Source organism: Triturus cristatus, chromosome 4_1 (genome assembly GCF_964204655.1).
Source record: "Triturus cristatus chromosome 4_1, aTriCri1.1, whole genome shotgun sequence".
NCBI lineage: Eukaryota > Metazoa > Chordata > Amphibia > Caudata > Salamandridae > Triturus > Triturus cristatus.
This window is the reverse complement of record NC_140585.1, coordinates 1086711900-1086735420: the sequence shown is the minus strand read 5'-3', so window position 1 is coordinate 1086735420 and position 23521 is coordinate 1086711900. Positions and strand designations below refer to the sequence as shown.

General features: G+C 46.6%; 1 protein-coding gene across 1 annotated transcript in view; it reads left to right on the top strand.

Moving 5' to 3' along the window:
* TBC1D22A (TBC1 domain family member 22A) overlaps positions 1 to 23521 on the top strand; it is a 1683159-nt gene that overhangs the window by 706566 nt on the left and 953072 nt on the right. Inside the window, exon 9 of the mRNA XM_085654063.1 lies at positions 6282 to 6391. Coding sequence (XP_085510189.1) covers positions 6282 to 6391 — 110 coding nt within the window. The remainder of the gene's footprint in view (positions 1 to 6281; positions 6392 to 23521) is intronic.

Sequence of the window (23521 nt, the reverse complement as noted above, 5' to 3'; positions counted from 1 at the left end):
AACTGTAGGTCCGGTTCGAATACCACTCCTAAATTACGGGCCGATTTAGCTCCTGCCACAGAGCCAGGAATGGAAGGTGGCCAAAAATCATCAGGCAGCGCCCGGGGGAGGCGATCAGGAGAGCAATGGAGAACCTCTGTTTTGGCCCCATTAAACTGGAGTGAGTTGGTTCGCAGCCATTCAGCTGTGGCCGACATGCAGCGATGAAAGGTATCTTTCGAAACCGACTCACTACCCTCAAATGAAAAAATCAGTTGAGTGTCATCGGCATAATTGATGACTGATATGCCGAATGACTTAATCAGTGCTATAAGGGGTCGAAGATATAAATTAAACAGGATCGGGCTAATCGCCGACCCTTGAGGAACTCCCTGCTTCACCTGTCGAGTGGCTGATTGAAAAGGTGGTAAAGCCACTGCTTGCTGTCTGTCGCTGAGATAGGACGCTAACCAATCTAAAGCTAGACTGGTTACACCCGCACTATGGAGACGCTCCAAGAGAACCGCATGGTCAACCGTGTCAAACGCGGCCGACATGTCCAGCAGTACCAGGAAGACTGACCTGCCCCTGTCGACACGCGTTCGCAGATCATCTAACACGGTGACCAATGCGGTCTCAGTGCCATGTGCCGGCCTAAAGCCATACTGAGCTATATCCAGGCAGGAGTTTAATTCCAGATAGTTGGACAAGGCTTTTGTGACCCAACTTCTGTATCTTTAATCAGTGCCTGGGGTGGTTGATAAAATATTTCCTATTTGTATGAATCCCCTGACATCTTACTTCTGTATTCATGCACTCTCAGTGGTAGTGCCAAGTGACGCACCTGAAGTGTCCATTGTGGACATTTCAAATGAATCCAGAAGTCTTGCAATCAGTCATTATAATCAAAGTAGCAGAATTCAGTTGTATCAATGTATGCAGCCCATTTGTGCAAGACACATCCTAGCACTGAGTGTTTCTTTAAGTTACGTGTTTCAGCTACAAATTTATTTGCAACGTAGATTATATTTCCTTTATGGTCAAATGAGCAGTATTTTCTTGCATTGATCAGGACCACAGAGGATTTCTGGTAGAGGGAAGTAGTGCTCAATGAGCAGTCTTGGGATATCTTTCCGGGCTGAATTTTGGGTGCATATTTTGTGTGCCTTTTGCAGCTCCGGTGTTGGGAAGAAAGAAAAGTTCAGAAATGTCATTTGTGTCATAATGTTCATGTTTCTCCAAGATACTGAAGAATCTATAAATTATTATCAATTCTTTCCAAAATAGAGTCTGAGGACTTTTGCAGTTGTCACCAGAATTGAGTCTGCTTTCAAAGGATCCCGTCCAGTGGCGGTTAGTGCACTGAGGTAGTGAGGCGTAAACTGCCACACCAAACTATAACAAGTGTGCAAGATCTAACTTCTTCATGTTATCACTCATTGAAGGGTGCGGACAGACTCCAATGATTAACCAGAGCTCCACAGCCCAGGTCTTTTATTACAACAGAGCTTTGGCGGGCTGAAGCAGGGCTATGCACTGCCGTGGCACTCGTGTGGCACAAACCCAGTCCCAGTGCATGCTGGGTGCACACGTGCATGAATCATGAGGTTTAGTGAAAACATGGCCCCTAGTGGTGCTGCAAGCTCCCTGGCACCCACTAGTTTGAGGAGTAGGAACAATGCATAATTGTATTGTAACTACCTTTACAAACTTTTCAAACATTTCACTCAGCTCTCTTCTAGGTATGCTAGTGCTGCGAGGCAGTCATAAAGCACAGGATGGACAGCACCATAAAAACTCATTAAACAAATAAAGCTAGCCGTTTTTATTGCCGAACTCAACTGAACTCGTTATGTCAACCTCAATAAAATGAAAGCGTGATTTAGCACTGCCAGGACTCTTATGTGTGACTTTGAACTGACACACAGAACAGATGAGTGCAGCCGTTCCTTCCTTGAATGATCAAACATTCTCTGTCAGCTGTGACTGTGAGACGCTTTCTGTGCACACACAATCACACTTTTAATTTGCATGCTTAGTTAGATGCGGTGTACCTTTTCTTCCTCAAATTGAAGGCCGGCATGACTCGTGGGGGGAATGCGGGGGTGGGGGTCACACGGGAGGGTAATTTTAAATAAATTAAAACTTACCTTTGGCGGTCCAGTCCCGCATCGCGTTAGTCCTCCTCGCAGGAAGCAGCCACAGGCAGTCTCCCTTCCCTCAGCCAATCACAACGATTGGCATGGACGCCATCCACACAGGCGTCTATGGGGAGGCCGTTTTCTCTATGTAGGCTGGATGCAGCCTACATGGAGAAAACGGGAGAGTGTGCATGACTGGTTTGGTCGCCCACAACATTGGGCTAGCCACTCCTCATGGACCCGCCCGCCCCCAACCAAACTCTTCTTCTGCTTTCTCGCAGTGCGAGATGCTGAAACATAAAATGGTATTTGTACCATTTTATGTTTCTGCTTCTCACACTGCGAGAAAGCAGTGGGACGACGCTCCAACGCCCAGGTGGAGGAGCCGCTCCTGATCCTGTTTCTTTGTAGCACATAAAGAGATGAAACCATGTGTGTTGACATTCTCTATTCATCTCCATTGTCTTATCTTCGATATGTCTGATGAAAGTTACAATGGCATTGAGTTTGCTAAAGAGAGTTTTCGTGATTTACATTATTCATGCGTGGAAGTGGATAGCATTGGATTCTCTGCTACCGTGTCTGAAAATTATATTCATTAGGAGTGGCTGGAACTCATCAGCTCTAGACAGAAACTGGATGGGGAGTCATAAGCAGGCCGTGCATGGTCTGAGGGTAACTCATGCTATTCAGTAAGTTGCATTGTAGTCTGTGGTTGCAGGCACTCGGTTGAAGACAGTGGCCTGACCATATGGGAGTAGCAGATGCTGAAGATAATTACATTTGGCAAGTCAGTTCAATGATCGGTTGGTTGCAATAGCATAGGCATGTTCCAAATAATACAATTACTCAGATAGCAAAGGTGAAAGCATGAAGCCCACTGGAGTCATAGCTCCATTATAATTCCTAATTGCCAATTATTTACGAACATGTTGATGAGGAATGGGGTCAGAAGATGCTGAATACTGATTTTTGGGAATGGTGTTTATTCTATTATAGCACAGCACATGTTAGGTAAGGCTCTGGTTGGTTTTTAGTGCTTGTGGTTTTGCCTCTGGTGTATTGTCACAAAAAAGAGAGTCATCTGCATTATCTTGTTCAAAGTCCCTCTTTCCCTCTTTGTAAGTTTTCCTGCAAGTGATGGCAAGGCCCCTACAGTATTCTAGATTCAACTAAAAACCCAGTCATTACATATTGAAGATAGCATTGGGGGAAGAAATTGTAGACCCCATAGTGCTGGGGTCACATGACTCAAATGTGGCTTCTCCAAAATGACAAGAGGTTGCTATGCCTGTAATTCCAGGCCCCTACCACTGTTGATCAGAGTTCAGGGTGTGGATCAGCGTTGTTGGCTTACCTTCTCTGGTATTTGCCCCCTAAGTTCCATTGCCCCACTCATGCTGGCATTGGCCCCTGTTGCACGACAGTTGTGTTTTTTCTGGCTGACTAGGGATGCTTGCTGTGATGCTGTATAGTCTATTTTTAAAGGGCCAGTATGGAAGAAGTCACTGCCATGCACTTTAGTGGTCCTGTTGCCAACCACATGTACACAGGCCAGATCTTCAGAGTCGGGTCAATGCAGTAGTTGCCAATGTGAGTGAGGGTCTGTGAGGGTCTGTGATTGTGGTAATCACTTTGATCCAGTTATGCTGCATTAGGCTGACCTGCAGTGTGTCTGGGTTGATGTCTGGCATAGAAGGCGTGCCTGTGTTGCATTTCATTAGGTGTGTTTGGGCTTTGGAGCATTTCACTTATGGCAGTGTGTCAGCAGTAGTGTGGTGCTGCAATGTCAGACAAATATGAATCAATAAATGGTAACATTTATATGGGGCACACTATCCAGTGGGTTGCATAGCACCAAGATATATTCATCTCTATCCCATAGGGATCAAGGGTGAGAGGGGCATGTCAATATGAGGACTCACTAAGCTCAGGGAAGAACAGCCAATTCTGTCTGCGCCAAGCACCAGTTGCTCCATTCTCATTCCCATAAGAATGTCTCTGTTATTGCTGTTTGTAACATAAACCCATTGCCTATATTATGTCTTTCTGAAACATAAACCTCATCACATACTGAAATTCTTTCAACGAAATTGAAGATAAAAGCACTGGACTAGAGATTAGAAATTGAATTCTCTTGGTATCTTTGTCATCCCTTCCACCATGTGCAATTTTGCCAGTAAAATGTGGAAGTAAACCCTTAGGACAATAGAGGTTTATCACATGGATTGACTCGTTGGCCCATGCCACCCTCCCTTGCAGCAGTATTGAGTGATCTGGGTCATGCCTGTCTGCGGCAGTCCTATCAGAAGGTTTTGCAAGAAGAGCCTTCATTCCACTCGAAACTACTGCTCATACAGTTAAAAAAATGGGAACCTTTAGCTAGCCTAAATCTTGTTTTCTTTCTGGAAGGCTTCTTGCTATATTTCTTGGTACTAACCCTGGGCGTAGTTCGCGTAGTAGCGCTACGCGTAGCTACGCAAAGTGCACTTCGCACTACATGAGATACGCGTAGCACTACGCGAACTGCGTAGTACGCTGTTCACGATGATTGCACAGTGCCGGATGCTTGTCCACACTGTGCAATCATTGCAAACGGCATCTTGCACAGTGCAAGCGGTTGTTTTCTGCCGCTCGAGTAGATTTTTACTCGAGCGCCAGCTTTCTCAACGCGGACTGGTAGTTTCTCATCACGAGCGGTCGCGAGCATATGCGACCACTCGCAATGAGAGACCTGACCTCCCCGCGTTGAGAATCTCGCCGGGAGGTTTATTTTCCACGCTCACGATCGGCAACTTGATGTTGCTGATCACGAACGAGGAAAAAGTCTCACCAGGATGTCATTCTGCTCGCTCGTGGTCGCCAACTTGAAGGTGAGGACCGCGAGCGAGCAAAAAATGCCAACTACGCTACGTGATTTTGCACTGTGCTACGTGCAATTCGCGTAGCGCGAAGTAGCACAAACTACGCAAACTTCGCGAACGTAGCGTAGTTGTCCGCCCAGGGTTACTTGGTACCCATTGCCTCGCAGCTCATTGAGTCGTACACTTTGTTGTCTTTTTGTTCCCAAAAAGGCAATTCCGAATTGTACTCTGCTTCCATATGAAAAATATTTGCTGATGTAATATTGACAATTAATAAATGGTGTAACTACAAAAACTGTTTTGTGGGCTGTGCAGCAGATGTGCATCATTCTAATAATTTAAATAGTAAGAGATCAAAAGTTTCCAACCCTGGTAAGAACACCCGAACAACTGGCTTAAATATGCATTTATAAAATACCATCCAAAGTTCATTTCATTCAGTCTCAGGTGGGGACATAGGGCCAGGCGTACAAAGCTTTTTTGAGGTCACAAATGGCCCAATTAGCAGAATGGGCCGTTTGCAAGTGCCCCAAGGGACCCCTTTCCATTTGTGAATGTTTGTAAAAACATTTTTAAGAGCAGGCAGTGGTCCCACGAACCACTGCCTACTCTTAATAAATGAAAAGAAAACGTTTAATTTTTTTTGTTGAAACACATTCCTTTTTCCTTTAAGGATAAATGGCTACATTTAAAAAAAAATACTATATTGAAAAGCAGTGACAGACATGGTGGTCTGCTGGCACCAGCAGCCCACCATCCCTGTGATTTTTGCAATTCCCAATGGGTCGCAAACTGAGACCTACGTCATGAATACTACTGAGGTAGGTCTGTTTGAGACCCACTGGGAACCACAGAAAGTGTAAAGCACACTTTTGTACATAGGTGTTTGCAATTGCCAAATAGCAAACCACAAAACTTCACTATTTGGTAATAGCAAAACCTCACCTACATACATCTGTCCCTAAATATCTTTCAAGGGCAATGTGGCACTTCTTGCCTGATGTTTTTTGTGCCTGTAATTGTATTCACTTTTCAGATGTCAAACGGCTAATGATAAATGATTTATTGTACTCTTCATTTGGGATTTTTAAAGTTGTAGTAAATTAAGTATGGAAACCAATGGGAAACATTCAGCTCACATAATGCATGGTTCATAAAGCCCAGGTTTTGCAGAATTGTTTTGAATTGTGTTAACAAAAGAACATTTTTGCCTTTCTTTGTTTTCAATCACACCCCTAAGCTTCCCTTGTTCAGTGTGAGCACTACATTGAGTGGTCTCGCCTTTCTCTGCTTGTAGGGGAAGAGGATGTGGAACATTTTGCTGTTTCCAGCCTGCCTGAAGAAGTGCTGCGGAACATTGAAGCTGACAGCTACTGGTGCATGAGCAAGTTACTCGACGGCATTCAGGTAAATTGATTCCCCCGTCTTCAACCAGTAGGGATGACTGATTCATTTCACGCTTTGGAGAGACTTCCAATGACTGAGAAAAGGAAAGCTTAGACTGAAAGTGGGAGAACGGCTGCTATCGAGCTACAGCTGAAGGACGCCTGCCTTTTCGTTTCAGACTCGTGATAAATGTTTTCTAACTTCATTAATAATATGCTTTTTCACCACTTATGGGTTTGTTTCCTCAGATGGGGATATTAACACAAAACTCATTTTGTCAGGGACAAGCTGTGCATTAGGGACAGTAATGAGTACCATTATGTAATTAAGCTGATTGATTGTCCTGTTCCAGCTGAATGAGTACTGCAGACGAGTGGTTGCACCAGAGAGAGTCAAAGGAGTGTCCTGGGAAATGCTGTGCAAATTAGGTGAATACTCACACACACTCCTAACTTTGTGGATTTTCACAAGCGTTGGAGCCAACTAGGAATCTCTGCAGTATGCATAGTGCCGATATTGACAACCCTCCCCTGCTTTGCAGTAATTGGTTGCGCTGAACAAAATAATCAGTCCACACACATTTTTTTAGGGGGGGGGCACAGTTTGCTGCATCTTTATTTCTTACATGAAGTATGCCAATGTGGTGGGTTAACTTATGGACGGTCCAAGGACAGGCAGCGGTGACTGACCTAATATGCCCTGCCCGCCTGATGAGCCAAACTACACCTTGAGCAACCCAATCGGTGCCCCCGTTTATGTGGGGATTATCCCCCTTAAATACCATGGAGCACCAGTGCATAACTTTACTCACACCTTTTTAGGGGTGGAGCGCTGCAAGGCAAGCCCCCAGTTGCTCAGGCTTACAACAGACCGAAGGACAACGGGGCGCTGACATTTTCATCCAGGGTCCTGCTGTAAAGACTTGTGGGGTTTGGCATAGAGCACCCCTACTGTGCTCCTGAAGAGGGTACCCCTATGTACCAATCAGCCAGTGGACCACCTTGTAACCCCGCCAACGCCAGGGATGTGGCTGCCATCATATCCGGGGCACCCCCACCATAACAGGCTCCATAACCTTCTGCAACCTGCAGATACTAGTCCTTCTAGCTGGACCAATTCCCTTATCTACCTCTGGCAGATGTGCCCCGTCTCTATCGCGGTACCATGTGGTGTTTGCGCTAATTAATGGAATCCATGCCAAATTTACCAAGCCCTTCTTATTATATTTGATTTCGAATTTGAGTTGAGCCAAGCCCTCCTTCTTGGTGGGCTTGTACATGGCTGTGTTACCCTTCTGTAGGAATGTTTGATTACCTCTCCGGAAGTTGGGAACTACTGTTCTGTTCTTTAACCACAGTCTAGTGTGGTGTTCCTATGGTGTCCTCTGTGCCAATTTGGGCCTTCAGATTACGGGTTGACTGTGTCCTATATTTACCACTCACTGCCCAGGCTCCGAACTCTTGATTTGCTGGTAAAAATTGTGGTGTGTGCCTCCAAGGCCATGAGTATATTTGTTAATAAGTTATTGTTTGTGGCCAACGCAGTACCCTTATCCCGCCCGCTGACCTCCATTTGTATGAGAGTACAGCGATGGCAAGAAATAGGACCCCTAGGAGATTTGAAACTACTGCTCTCTTCATAACCACATTCTGTGTGATATAATCCATTGTGCACTGTGTGCAAATTTATGCATTTACATTTGGGGGTTGCCTAAGCCCTTGTTTACACCCCCCCACTTGGCAAGTCCCAAATTTGAGGGTTCAAACTGATAACCATGTGCCGCACCAGCAAGTGAAATATGGACCCCTTAGAGTGGGTCATTGGGTGGGGACAGGGTGGAGTCTTGTGACCGATGGGACACTCCCTTTTTTGAGCTAGCACCTTAGGCATGGCCCCCTCACCCATAGGATTCATATGACATGTAGCGAACTTAAGCTGTGTCATGTCCCTTCGAGGACGCCAGATGAGCCTCTCCCACCTAAACCAAAACAAAGGTGATTCTATAAACAGCGGGTGAGGCCTGAGGTCCCCTAAGTGTACTCCAAATTATTCTGCTACATTTCATGTCCATAGTGCCTTTAAAACTCATCAGTCTGACTGCAATCTTCAGATGCTGTGTCGCCATGCTTGTGTCGCCACCCTAGCGTATGTAGCCCATAGCCAGACTTTTGCTAAAGGTATACCAGGGTGCCACAAAATATGCCAATGCTTTTGGATGGAAAGAACATGGAGTAAAACATATCAGCAAATGTACCTGCACCTTCTTAAATATTAAAACAAAATATGTTCTGGTAATTGTCAGCATTTGTACTTCAAACACATATTTCACAACACTACTGGAGTCACAGCACACTGTTTGGAACGACAAACTAACACAACCCACCTGGATGAATGGCAGTGGTATTTTTTTAGCTTAAATGCAGGATCCCGTTACCGATACTCTCATGTTTACAGTGTGCACATATTCTGTAGAAATGGCCAAAAGGAAAACCTATTTAAAACCTCTATTTACACAAATTCCTGCCAATATACCCTTCTGCTTTACAACAACAGTACAAAATCTGCGGGTCTACTGAAAAAAACAGGACTAAAATGAACAGGCTGCAACTCAACGGTATTATCAACAAAGGGAAGATATAACTCAGAAAGGAAAATCCTTTAAAAAGGACGGATTCCCATCCCTCACCGAGGTGACATGCTTCATCATCTGGGTTTCCTCCTGGCCATACACTAGTGTAGCGAAGGGCTACAACCTTCTAGCACTGAGAAGGGAGCTCATGGATGTTTTGTTAGATGTAGTGGAGAGATTCAAGAGAGAAAGCTCTCTATGATGTCACAGATGTGAAGGGGCAGTTCTAAAAGAGTGATGGGCGCAGTGCATGAAAAGTAAAAAGTGAGATTAAAAATGGATCGCAAGAGAAAAATATGTTTACCTAGTATCTCTTGTTATCCACATTAAAAACATCGCAAAGACCATTACTAACCCTCCCCCTACATAGAGGCGGCCTTGGTATCCCGAACTTGACATTCTATCTCTGGGCGACACTACTCCAACAAATGGGCCTGCTCTTTAAAGTCAAACCGTTCAATCTACCCAACACAGACTCCTATATCCCTTCTATTTTTGAACTTGGACTAGGTGATAAATGTCAAGGGCTATTTTTGAAACAACTTGAAGCGTCCTATTACAAAAAGACCAAGTTTAAGGTGATTGGAGACGCATGGAAAATCTGGAAACTTGCCTCCAAACAACTAGGTATACCTAAAATAACAAGATACACCTCTCTTTGGCACAGTAAGATCATCTCATCATTTTTGATAGATAATGTCTCTAGGAGATGGGAGAATTTAGGCATATATACACTTGGTCATTTTTTTGGACAGAATGTTACTCCATCTTTCGAGGGACTACAACAGAGATTTGATATTCCATCCACAGATTATCTAAAATATTTCCAAGTCTTTACCAATATCCGTAACTCTAAACTTAATATTAATTTAGATAGTTTTTATTTTTTCTCTATTATTGAGAAGCGAGCTACTAGGATAGGAAAGCAAGTCTGGCATGACATATTCATGGGGTGGTGTTACAGTGCACATGGGCTAGAGAGTGTCATAGCATACGCTCTAGCTGGTGGAATACAACACAGAGGTGTGTGGCACTCGGCGGGCACTGGTGGGTGTAACACAGCATTGGGCTCAGCCAGGAGCACGCTGTGACTCTCAAGTGAGGTTTGTCTCCTTTCCAGAGAGTAAAATTAAAAGTATTACACATCCGGCGGTGGATGTATGTTTTATTAACCGTGAGGGGGGTTAGTTGCATAGTTTTGGTCGAATTTTTGTCGAATCCCTTTTGAATGGCTTGGTGTTCGTGTGTATTAAATGTGCCCGTCAATAGCTACCCATGTTTGTATAAATAAACGACAAGGGTGTCTACTTGGAGAGTACCCACCGGCGGGGGCGCCGGGATTAGGCACGGAAGGGCGTCAGACACGTCAGAGCTTCACTAGCAGTGTAAATACATTCCACGTGGATTCATTGTATGCATAGTCGCCTTTTAATGAATATCACGCAAATCGTCATGGTGATAGGTATGTACGGTTTGTCCAGCATGTCCTAGGTGTTTCTATAAATATATATATTTTTTAAATTATAAAAAACAAAGGCCTGCTCCGGGGGATGGGGTCCCCAGGGCCATAAGTGGCCTGAGGAGGGGGGCAACGCAGCCCCCCTCCTAAAGAGTTTAAAAAAAAAAAAGGCCATGCACCGGGGGATGGGGTCCCCCGGGCGGATTAACGCCTCGGGAGGGGGGCCACGTGGCCCCCATCCAAATTTTTTTTCTATAAAAAAAATTAGGGTGCAGGCCCTGGGGGATGGGGTCCACAGGGCCATTAAATTAGAAAAAGAAGGAGGGCCACACAGCCCCCCTTCTTAAAAAAAAATAAAATAAATAAAAGACTGGCATCGTGCCAGAGGCCACGCCCCCTCCTTGCAGCACTCTGCAAACGTGCCCCCTGGTGAGTTGTAAATTGGGGAATTAATTCCCCTTCAATACTGAGGGTCCCAGAGTGCCAACTAGCCCAACAGGTATCTCCAGTATGCGCCAGGGAGCTGCGTTGCAGACAGGTGTTCTGAGGCCACGCCACTTTTTACACCTCTCTGCAACGCAGCTCTGTGGCGCTTACTGGAGGTACCTAGTGGACTAGTTGAACCCAGGGGACCCTCAGGATTCAAGGGGACTTAATCTCCCAACTTAAAATGGCCACAGGGCGTGTTTACACAGTGGGGAAGGGAGGGGACGGGGCCTGAGGTGACATGTGCAAACACGCCCTGTGGCACGTTTTAAGAGGTAGTTTTAATCCCCCTGCCCTATTATATACTAGGGGCTTACAGAGGACGTCATGCTAATCACAGGGGGACCCCAACGCATAATGTTCCCTAGTGTATGTAGGTGTTTTCACTGTATTCTAAGTGTCTTTAAACATAGCACTGGCTCTACGACTGGTTAGTCAGACTCAGTTACCACCAGTATCCGTCTGAAAAAGTTGAGGGTACAGGATGATTTTGCAGCAAGGATTCTTTCTGCTCTTCTGTTTTTTTCTTTCTGCACGTTATCCTTCTTCCTGCACTTTTCTTTGTCTTTGAGGACTTCTGTTGCTTCTTTCTGCATTTTTTTTTCTTTCTGTGTGTTTTTTCTTCTTTCTTCACATGTCCTATCTCTGTAGGCATAGTTAGAAATTAGCATTTAAAAAACCTTGAAATTCAGTGAAAAAAACATAGGTTTCAGGCACGTTATAGTTAGGAATTAGCATTTAAAAAACCTTAGAAATTCACTGAAAAAAACATAGGTTTCAGGGGCGTTATAGTTAGCTGGACTTTTCACTCATACAAAACCATTGAAATTCCCCCGTTATAGTTAGTTCAGCTAACTATAACCCGCGCGCCCGCAATGCACTGCTGATGACATCACATATTACATCACTCATGACATGGTCAGTGACATCACTCATGACATCACTGATGACATCTCAAATGACATCACTGATGACATGGGGTGCAAGGAGACCATGAAGTGAAGGGTGACCGACAAGTGGTGTCCAGCTTTTAAAGTGGACAGTGCTGGCTGGCTGGAGTAGGTTGGGAGTAGTTCAGGTCGCTTGGTAGCAGAAAGCTTCGTTCCAGCAGTAAATTGACCTAGGGGGAGGTGGTGGATACAACACATCAATTGATAGCGCTTCCAGTGTGGTGAGACAGTGGCACTGCCTAAACATGTTATTCCTGGCTATGCAACAACGAGACAGACCAGGTCCCAGTAGGTCTACTCTGGGGGTGACAGGTGCGTGGGTGCCCCTGGGGGTGTACTGCTGTTGACTGCTCGGCTTGTAGGTGAAGTGTCCCGGCATGGCTTCTTCCTTGAGCAGGCCAGTGGACTTCCCGGGGCATGATGTTAGTGTCCAAACTCTCTGTGATCCTGCAAGGGGCCCCCACAGCTGTGTGTGCTAACTCTGGGAACGCACCACAGCTGGTCAACCCGGAGTAAATTGGAGAGTGTGTATGCCACTGTGGATTGGCAACAGAGACAAGGTAGCTTCAGATGGAGATTGGTGATCTCAAGGTTACAGAACTGCTGTGTGCCCGGCCCCTTCTACAGACTGGAGGTATAGCGTTGTGTGTTAGGCTGGGGTGCTAGGCTTGAGTGGCAGCACATGGGCGGACTCTTGTCAATTTGTGGGCCTGGATAGGGCATTGTACTGTGTTGCTCATCTTTCGTCTTCTCAAGGGGGGTAAGAACAGACCTCAGCAGTAACATCAGGGGAAAATTATTACGTAGTACACTACATGCTGTCAGGTCACCCATAGACTCACTCATTTGGAGCACCAGTTTATGCCGGAGCACAAGGACGACCCCTCCTGTGCTGTACTTTTGGAGGCAATACAGGAGTCAAGAGTACCTTGGAGGGCAGATTGCAGAGGTATCCATAGAGGTTAACCTGGTGAGTGCTGGTATTCGCAAGGTAGCTGGCAAAGTCGAGAATGCTGAGACCAACATCACTACTTTACAGACTGAAGTGAAGCATCTCAAAAAACAGGTCGCCCAGTTGCAGACGGTCTCGAGCACCCTGGAGCATAGAGTTGAGGATTCTGAACGGCATTCCAGGGGGAATAATGTGCATCTGCTGGGCTTCATTGTGTTGGTGGAAGGTCAATCTGGTGAGTGCTTTCAGGAATACTGGGTGAGGACTGTGTTGTGCCCTAAAGATTTGTCTAATTTTTTCATCATCGTAAGAGCTCCTTGGACACTGGTACCAGTCCTACCACCAGGTGCCCCCCAAAGGCATTTATTGCTCAGATTTTGAATTATAGGGTCGCGATTCTGAGAACAGCTAGGCAGGCTCCAATCTCACAGTATGAAAATTGCAGTATAGCTGTATATCCTGATTATACTCAGAAGGTGCAGGAAAAGTGCAAGTGTTTTCATGAGTTTAAAAGGAAACTACATACTGTGAACCTCAGGTATATGCTTTTATAGGCAGCCAAGCTTTGTGTTTTTGCCTCGGGGAGGTCCCATTTCTTTGAACACCTGGAGAATGTTTGGTCCTGGCTAGACATGTCAGATATTCACCCTGCTCGCACAATAAATAATGCAGATTAGTTTCATACTCGAGGAGAATGTGGAGAGCGATACCGCCTTCGCCACCAGGACGGCTCTAGGTCCCCAATGGGAGGTACTGGCAACATTGTGGTCTATGAGAATGGCACGTTGTCTGCTACTGAATTTGATGTGTTGCAGATTCCTGAGACTCTGGTGAGCGGGGCTGTGCAGGAGGGTCAGACATTGGAGGCACAGTCCCAAGACAGTGACGTTGTACAGTACACAGTTCCACCATGAGGGGTTGAAGTGAATATTGATTTTGTTTCCTCTTTATGTTAGGGTGAACGGGGAACTGTCTGGATGCTGGGCCTTGTTTGATGCAGAGGTACTGTGGGACTCAGTTGTCCTTGACAGGAGGAACCCTTAAGCATTTACATGATTTGGGTGGTTGCAATGCGTTTGGGGTGGCACACTTTCTGGTTCATGTTACTTTCTTCACTCTTGAGTTATCCTTAGTTTGGAATAACCACTATCCCAGATGAATGGTGTGGATGTCTGGGCTTGCAGTCTTCCAGCCAGAATTGGATGCTTGGGGAGATCTTGGTGTGAGTGTTGGCAGGATTCAGAGATGTGATTTTGTAAAAGAAAGCAGGGGTAACTTAGGAAGGGGCTTGTTGTGGTTGTAGGTTAAGGTAGCGATGCTGAACCTCCAAATGCATTAATCACTATGGACCTATATATGCTGTTTGTTATTATGGGCATGTCCGGTGTAGGGGGAGGGAAGGGTTCTGTTTGATCTGGGTTCTGTTAGGGGGTTTGTGTTGGAGCTCTTTCCATTATGTCACAGGGAAGGCATTAGGATTTGTCTAGTTAGTGTTATTTTGCAAAGGGTGCCGTAGGAACGTTTAATCTCCTTACTTGGAATGAGTGGGGGCTGGGATCTTATAAAAAGTGATATCAGGTGCACTCCTTACTTAAGAGACGCAAAGCAGACATTGCATGTTTGCAGAAGACTAACCTCTGCGCTAGAGAGTTGGCCAAAAGAGGCAAGAAATGGCGGGTTCAAACGTACAGTGCTAATTATTCTACCTTCTCTAATGGGGTGCTTATATGGATGGTGCCTGGGGTTCCCTTTGCACTGATGTATATGGAGGTGGATGTGAAAATCAGCTTTATTTTGATTGAAGACAGGTTTGCGGGGGAGGGGGTGATCCTGGTCAACACTTCGGGCCCCAATGCTGATGACAAGGCCTTCTAACCGAAGCTGATGGATATTATTGTGCCAGTGCTTGATTCTTGAGTACTGTGGGTAGGAGACTTTAATTGTGTGGTGGCTGGGGCACTGGACAGTCACCTACCAAGTTAGGGCACTTAACCTAGAATAACAGTGGCCCTCGGCCGTGGTACACTTGTGTCTCTTTAATGTTTGGCGGGCTCAACACCCCTTGTCCAAGAATTATACTTATTATTCACCAATGCATGGAACTTATAGCTGGCTTGACCGCATTCTTACCCCAGCTTCATTGGGACCTGATGTTATAGAGGTGCCACATCACACGCACTATTTGTTTGATCATTGTCTGATTTACTGTGAATTCCCATGGGTGGTTAGAAGGACTCTGGGAACATGGAGACTGTCCCCTGAGGTCCTGTAGGACCCTGAGGGGAGGAAAACCTTGTCTGGGGAATTGAAAGACTTTTTCTAACTCAATGGGTGCACGTCGCAGGCTCGGGCGACCTAATGGAAGGCCATGAAGGCGGTGCTCCGAGGCTGCTGTATTGGCCAATCATTTGGAGTGTGGCACACTTCACAGTCTGAGCTCATTCTGAAGGACGATGCTCCGACACTAGCTCAGCATTCAGCACCGGATGGCGGGGAGTGGTGCTGGAATGATTTGCAATGTTTGCAAGCAGTCACAGAGACTAGGGATAGACTAGAGTGATTCACACTTAGATTGTATCTCCAGCTACTCCATAAGGAGGGGGACAGATCCGTGCACCTCCTTGCCTGGCTCCTTCGAAGGAAGGCCCCTCACTCTGTCATTTTGCACCTCCATACTTCTCAGGATAGGGAGGTTTACACACAGGAATGTATAGTGGATACACTGTACACCTACTTAGAACAGGTGTCCCGTGACCCAGACCCTTATTTGCAGGCATGGGTCAAGACCTTTCTGGCGTCATTGCCACTACAGTGGCTGTGAGACGTGGAGCTCTTGGGGTATCGGCAACTTAAAATGATTAATACACTCACTAAGATATGTTGTAAAGTGCTTGCTCTTTTGCTGCGCCTGATCGTTACTCGATTCATTCATGCAGACCAATGTGGATTTATGCCTGGTCACAGTAACTCTATAAAACTGCGGCAACTGATGCATGTGTTACTTGAGGAGGAGGGTTATGAGGATGAACAAGCTGTGATGTCAATAAACATAGCTAAATATTTTGATCCTGTTAGGTGGCAATATCTCATGCAGCTGTTGGAGCATATGGGGTTTGGACCTCAATTCTGTTCGTGCGTATGTCTATTGTATACAAAGCCCACTGCTCAGATAAGGGTGGGACTGATGTGCTCTGCACTCGAGAGGTGGAGAGCGACATGTGCAGAGTGACATGTGACAGGGGTGTCCGCTGTACCCCCTCCTCTCTGCTATTGCACTAGAGCCTCTTGCGGTTCAGACCTGGCAACATATGGCTAAGTGGGGGACAGGTGTTGGGGGGTCACCCACTTGGTGTCCTTCTATGTAGACAATCCTCTTGTCTTATTTAACTACTTTTTGGGAAATATCAGGACTCCACCATAATCGTGGTAAGTCCCTTGTGTTCCCATTAGGGTCTCTTGCTTCCTGTGGCGAGGGGGAATTGCAATGAGAGTTGGGCTTCTTCCACTATCTGGGGGTGGTTATTGTCCATACACCACAAAGGCTCAAACAATGCAACATAGAGAGGTAATTGAGGGACTGTGCTCGTTGTTGTGATTCTGGATGTCCGTTCCGCTGTCTCTCATGGTCTACGTGGCTGTCGTGAAGATGGTGTTTCTGCCCTGGTGCCTCTACGTTATCCAGCATTCCTTTGATGTGCTGTCCTGGGCTGTCAGTAGTAGGCTGAACTCTCGTCAGACGTCTTTGATCTGGGTGGGGGGGCAGAGTAGAGTGGCTAGGCTCCATATGACACTGCCATTGGAGGTGGGAGGTCTGGTGGTACTTGATCTAGAGCAATACTACTTGGCTGCCCAAATAAAACACATGGTGCATTGGTTGGTTGAGGAGGGCAACTGGGAGAAGTCACAGTTGGGAGATTTTGGTGGGTGGTCAACCATACCTCAGCTCTTGATGGCAGGAGCAGGGATGTAGAGAATGTCTCTTATTTAGTCAGATACACTGCTTCACTGCGCGAACGAATTGTTAAAAGTGTGTAGAGCCCCGTTTGCTCATGACTTGTTCTTCTGAGATCTCCATGCCGTTAGACTGTTAGGGGCTTCTGTGGACTTCACTGCATGGAGGACAGGAGGCTGCAAGGTGCTGGGGGACCTGTTTCCTAATGGGGAGTTTATAGATATTGAGACCGCACAGACGTTATTCGGTGTAGGGCTAGGCCAATTTTTGAGCATGCGAGCATTACGGTTATTGTGCAGGATACAGGGCCCGCGTTTCCCATTGCTTCAACTACCTTACTTACTGTTAGATATCTGTAGTAGTTGGGCAAGAGCCGTCAATTGATATCACACCTTTATAAGGCATTGATGGTTGACTGTAGGCAGGACCTGTTCCTAGCCTGTGGGACCTGGTAGAGGGTGAATGGTTCGTTTCAAATTGGAGCTCTAGAGGGAAAATGCCAAGCCGTCCTCCACTCAAAATCTATCAACAACAATAATAGCTTGGCATCAAGAGGACTCACGTATCAATTCAAGGACCCCCACTATTATTGGGAACAACTTTATTCCACCCACTGGCAGTATGTCCAAAAAATTGGCCCGGTCCTGAACCTCTTGAATTTTAATTAAGATAATCTGCAATACAACCCTTCATAGCCTTACAGAAAGTGTTTCACCACAGCTCACGAAGAAAAAAGAGTAGTGTGATTCGTGAGATGTGAGAGTAAAAGGAAAAAATGAGAAGGCACCTCACGTACGCAACACCAGGAAGGCTGCCAGCTGGTTCTCGCTAGTATGCCCACGTTTTGTCATCATTGGTTGCCAAATCATAAAGAAAGTGTCCAGTAAAGAAAAAGGTAGATATACAAGGAATTTTTTGACAGTAAAACTTTGCTGTCCCCATAAACAAAGAGTAAGAATGAAAAAACCCAGTGAATTGCTAAGAACAAGACGTTCAGAGCAATAGTAAAATTGAGGTATGAACTCACTGTTAGGTCAACCTCTTTATTCACAACCAGTGAGTTCACTCAAAATTAAAAGCACTATATGTCGCTAACCTTTATAAAGAAGGCCAACATGTTTCATTGCCATTAATCTTTCGGCAATTTCATCAGGGCATAGGGTTTTGAGCACTCGTATAACTGGACATCCACTTTACTGTTTATAGAAGGGCATGCAAAGGCCGAGGACATTCATACCAGCCTTCACAAAGCCAATCGGAATTATGTTTAGTATTCCTGCTGCAACTAGCGCGTGTTCCACCGTAACCTCTAACGGAGCAATCCGATTGCTCCGTTAGAGGTTACGGTGGAACACGCGCTAGTTGCAGCGCATTTTAGAGAATCGGAAAAAGAATACTTTTTTTTCATTCTTACTCTTTGTTTATGGGGACAGCAAAGTTTTACTGTCAAAAATGTCCTTGTCTATCTACCTTTTTCTTTACTGGACACTTTCTTTATGAGTTGGCAACCAATGATGACAGTGTATTGTTATTTCCCTCTTTGCTAGCATCAATGCTATGGCTACAAACCTACGACAGCACAGTTTAATATTGCTGACCAATCCTAGTAGAGCTAGCTTCGTAGAGGGGAGAAGGGGTATGGCAATTATATTAGCTATTGTCTGAAATACCTCTACCCAGTATACATTAATTTGGGAGCACAGCCAGGTCATGTGGGCAAAGTCGGCATCCAGTACTTTACATTCGGGCAGCTGGATGATCTAGTAGGGTCATATTTGGCCAACTGACGTGGAGTGATGTATGTCCTGTGTACAAATTTGAAATGAAGGAGTTTAATTCTATGATTGGGGGATACCTTCTGTACTTGATCAAGACAGTAAGTCCCTTCTTTGTCAGTCCGTGGGTAGCCCAGGTCTTCCTCCCAGCGTCGCCTCACCCCCCTGTCTCGGACCTGTCTGAGTGCCATGCATGCCCGGTACAACTTAGTAACCAAGTGTGTTCCTTCCTTATCAGTAATAAGCATAGTGAGTGGTGCCAAATCAGCAGGCAGGGATGGGAAGGAGGTAACTGATGAGCGAAGTGCCCCAAGCAGTCTGGTAGCTATAAATGTATCCATGTGTGTTAGCTCGGAGTGTGTGGATATGTCAGTCATGGTGAATGCCTGGCCATCTGGAAATAGTGAGCCAAGGGTACATAAATCCAGTTTGGTAAAGGTGTGTTGTACCAACTTCTCAGAAGTTAGCAGTAAAAACAGGTTTATGTGCAGAGGGATGGTGGGGGAATATAGGGGGCCGTTGCCTAACATTTTGTTGAGTTTACGCCAAGCCCAGCATGCGGTCGAGAGGGGTTGAATGTCATGGGGATCCAGTGGTATGCCCAGTGGGTATAGGGCTTCCAACGGCGTGAAAGCAGCCAAGTCGCGTTCGGGTTTTGTGTAAGGTATACGAGCATCGAGGTGGAAATTGATCCTGTGCCACCAAGAAATAGAGGTGAAGATCTGGGACTGCGAACCCTCCCCGGTTGTACGGGAGTGTCAAGGTGTCCCACCGGTGCTGGATTTATGATAAAAACTAAAACAAGGCACCTTTTAGTCTTGTGTCGTATGGCTGTGATAAATCAAAATCATTTCAAAAGCCTCGAGTATAACTAGACAGATTTTCAACAGCGAGAGAAAGCCTATTAGCACCCTTTGGGTACTGCTGCCCTTGGGTCTGCCCTCCATACAGCTAGTGGCAATGATGTTGCTTGCCTGCATCGGTGGTTCAGTGATAGGGACATGTAGCAGACAAAACGAGTGGGCGTATTTATTTGCTTGTATTGTGTGAGAGTCGGGTGTAAAAGCCTACTTGGTTGTCAATTCTGATCAGCTGAGGATTGCTACAGCATCTAGGGACAATTCAAGGATCAAAGGTAGGTTTTAGGATCCTTCAAGTCCCACCATCATTTCTTAACCTCACTCTTTATTTGAGCATCAGTGCCAGCCACCAAAATAGACTGTGGTTTCTCCTGTAGGTTTTGCAAATGATGCTAGGCTCTTTACTGGTTAGGGTCATTGCCTTCAATCCCAGTGGCAGTGGAGGAAGAAGTTTGCCCCTACCATGACCACTCTGTGCTTTTTTCTAAGTAAAACACTTCCTGCGAGGAAAGCGCATACTTTGAAGGCCCTAAACTCTGTGAGTTACTCAAGCAGTGCACCTGCCATTAATCCACCCCTCCTTCGTGCTCCCATTCCCTGTAACAGGCACTGCCCTCCGGTAAAGATATACTAAACCATTGCAACTCGCATTTATGAATCTATATATGATATTCCTAGCTGGAGAGCAACAGAGCACTTCTCATTACGGTAAGCAATGGGAGATCTAACAAGATCATATATCTAAAGGTGGGATTTACCTCGTTAAATTACACAGTTGTATTTCACATATTTACAATTACATCTTACATACTTTTGAAAGTTTCTTTTCATTTTCAGCAGTTGCAGGACAAAACAACATTGTTTGCGGTTACACATAAAGTAGCTTAAATGACCAATGCCACCTCACACACAGGTGCTGGAAGCAGGGGGCAGCGGGTGCTGCAGCACTTCAGAGTGGTGCTGTAAGTGCACCATGAAAATTGCAATTCTAGGCCGAGGATATGTTCCCCAATGGAGGTGACAGGAAGTTTTTCATTTCTGAGTGTCTCCAGACAGACTAGCTGCTGCTTCTCACATTCTTTGGATACTCGGACATGCAGGGTGCGTGTCGTGGTGCAGGCCAGGGCATTGGTGAGGAGCGCCTGGTCATCGTGTGCACCAAAAGAAGGAGTGAGTCTCAGATATGCAGAGTGCGTGTCGATGTGCAGCCAGGGCATTGGTGAGGAGTGCCTGGACATTGTGTGCACCGAAAGAAGAAGTGAGACTCGGACGTGCAGAGTGCGTGTCGTGGTGCAGCCAGGGCATCGGTGAGGAGCGCCTGGACATCGTGTGCACTGAAAGAAGAAGTGAGACTCGGACACGCAGAGTGCATGTCATGGTGCAGGCCAGAGCGTTGGTGAGGAGCACCTGGTCATTGTGTGCACCGAAAGAAAGAGTAAGATTCGGACGCGCAGAGTTCGTGTCGTGGTGCAACCAGGGCATTGGCGAGGAGCACCTGGACAACGTGTGCACTGAAAGAAGAAGTGAGACTTGGACACGCAGAGTGCAGATCGTGGTGCAGGCCAGGGCATTGGTGAGAAGCGCCTGGTCGTTGTGTGCACCGAAAGAAGAAGTGAGTCTCGGACGTGCAGAGTGCATGTCGTGGTGCAGCCAGGGCATTGGTGAGGAGTGCCTGGACATTGTGTGCACCGGGATAAGAGGTGAGACTCGGACACGCAGAGTGCGTGTCGTGGTGCAGGCCAGGGCGTTGGTGAGGAGCACCTGGTCATCATGTGCACCGAAAGAAGGAGTGAGTCTCGGACGCGCAGAGTGCGTGTCGTGGTGCAGCCAGGGCCTTGGTGTGGAGCGTCTGGACATCGTGTGCACCGAAAGAAGAAGTGAGACTCGGACGCGCAGAGTGCATGTCATGGTGCAGGCCAGGGCATTGGTGTGGAGTGCCTGGTCATCGTGTGCACCGAAAGAAGGAGTGAGTCTCGGACGCGCAGAGTTCGTGTCGTGGTGCAGCCAGGGCATTGGCGAGGAGCACCTGGACAACGTGTGCACTGAAAGAAGAAGTGAGACTTGGACACGTAGAGTGCATATCATGGTGCAGGCCAGGGCATTGGTGAGGAGTGCCTGGTCGTTGTGTGCACCAAAAGCAGAAGTGAATCTCGGACGCGCAGAGTGCATGCCGCGGTGCAGCCAGGGCATGGTGAGGAGTGCCTGGACATTGTGTGCACCGGGAGAAGAGGTGAGACTCGGATGCGCAAAGTGCGTGTCGTGGTGCTGCCAGGGCATTGGTGAAGAGTGCCTGGACATCGTGTGCACCTGGAGAAGAGGAGAGACTCGGACGTGCAGGGTGCGTGTCGAGGTGCAAGCAGAGGCATTGGTGAAGAACGCCGAGTCATCGTGAGCACCAGAGAAGAGGCGAGTCTCAGATGCGTAGAGTGCGTGTCGAGGTGCAACCTGAGGCGCTGGTGAGGAGTGCCTGGGTAGTGTGTGCACTGAATTCGAAGGAAGTCTCCACAGTGCTGAGGGCGGGTCTCGCTGTTCACTGAGACTGCCGGAAGGAGGACCAGGTCATTGGGGCCCTCGGAGTGAAACAGCAGCAGCTCGGACTGGCAGCCCCGGAGGAGCTGAGCCGCCGGCCCGAGCTCGCCGTACCCCGTAACTGAGTTCTGGATCAAGGCCCAAGTCACTGAAGTATGATATGAGAGTGGGGTTGCACACTCCTAAGGAAACGTGGATCACCACCTGGGGTGGGTGCAGGCCCAGAGGGACACTCTCTCGGCCTCTCGCTCCTGTCAGCTGCGCAAGCCTGTTGCTTCAGCTCGGATCTCGGCCGTGCTGGCTCAAGGAGGAGCCTTACTGGGGCCGGAGCGAGAAGCAGTACTTTTGTGTCATCATTGATCCATATTGGGGGCACTGTTAATGGAGCACCTAAACTGTCGTATTACACTTTGCATTATTGCTGCTAACGAACTATCGAACTGTCGTATGACACCCAACCTCATTTGTGCCTGACGAACTACATGCTTGGTGCACTACGCACTGCGTTATTTTTCCCTTGCAGAGTATATGATTGTAACTTGGCGCATTGCATTATTTCTTCATCGCACAGTACCTGATTATAACGTGGCGCAGTGCATTATTTCTTCATTGCACAGTGCATGATTGTAGCGTGACGCATTGCTTTGTTTCTTCCTGGTACAGGACATGCTGGTAGTGATATGCATGGCATTATTCTTTCTATTGCAAAGTACATGACTGTGGCGCTACGTAGGGCATTGTTTCTCTGTTGCACTGTACAAGAGAATATCGTTACGCATTGCAGTATTTCTTTCTTTTGCAACGTCTGTGATTCTAGCAATACAACTTGCCTAATCTTTTGGAAACGGTTAGAAGTGAGCTTAATTGTTGGTTAGGAGCGGTGGTTGGGATTAGAACCTACCAACCCACCGGAAAGAATACTACCCATTCTTATATGTTGATTTTGTATTGTGTGGTCATATCCTATATCTGCTTATATAAAGCTTATACTCGTTTTATAAAAACTCGTGTGGAGTCTATTTGTGGTGACATCATTGGGTTGCTGTGAGTGTGGTTGCACATATTGTACACTTGTGCCTTGGAAATAAGCCTGGCTGCTCGTGCCAAGCTACTAAGGGGGTGAGCAGGGCTATCTCAGACTGTGTCCTTACTTAGCCTAATGTTGAAACGAGGGGTCAGGGACTCCCGCCTCCAGCATTTGGTGGCGGCAGTGAGGAATAAGGACCCCCACTTCCAAACCCTCCACATTACATAGCAACTGGTCTTTGGCCATTACCAAAGTAAGTGCCAGAACTATCCTGTTAGGAGTAATCTGATTGCAATTCTAAATATTTCAGGCAACGTTTGAGGCACTTTACTCCAATAGTTTTGAATAAACGTGCATTCACAAACTATGTCCCAAAAAGATTCCTCTAGGGGTTTGCATTTATTACATTCTGAATGTATCTCTAGGTACATTTTCTTGAGTTTGAAATGTATTAATCTGTATCTCTCATTCAGAGACATGTGTGTGGTTAATGAGTAGATGAACTGCCTTTGTTCGTCAGTTACTTGATGTC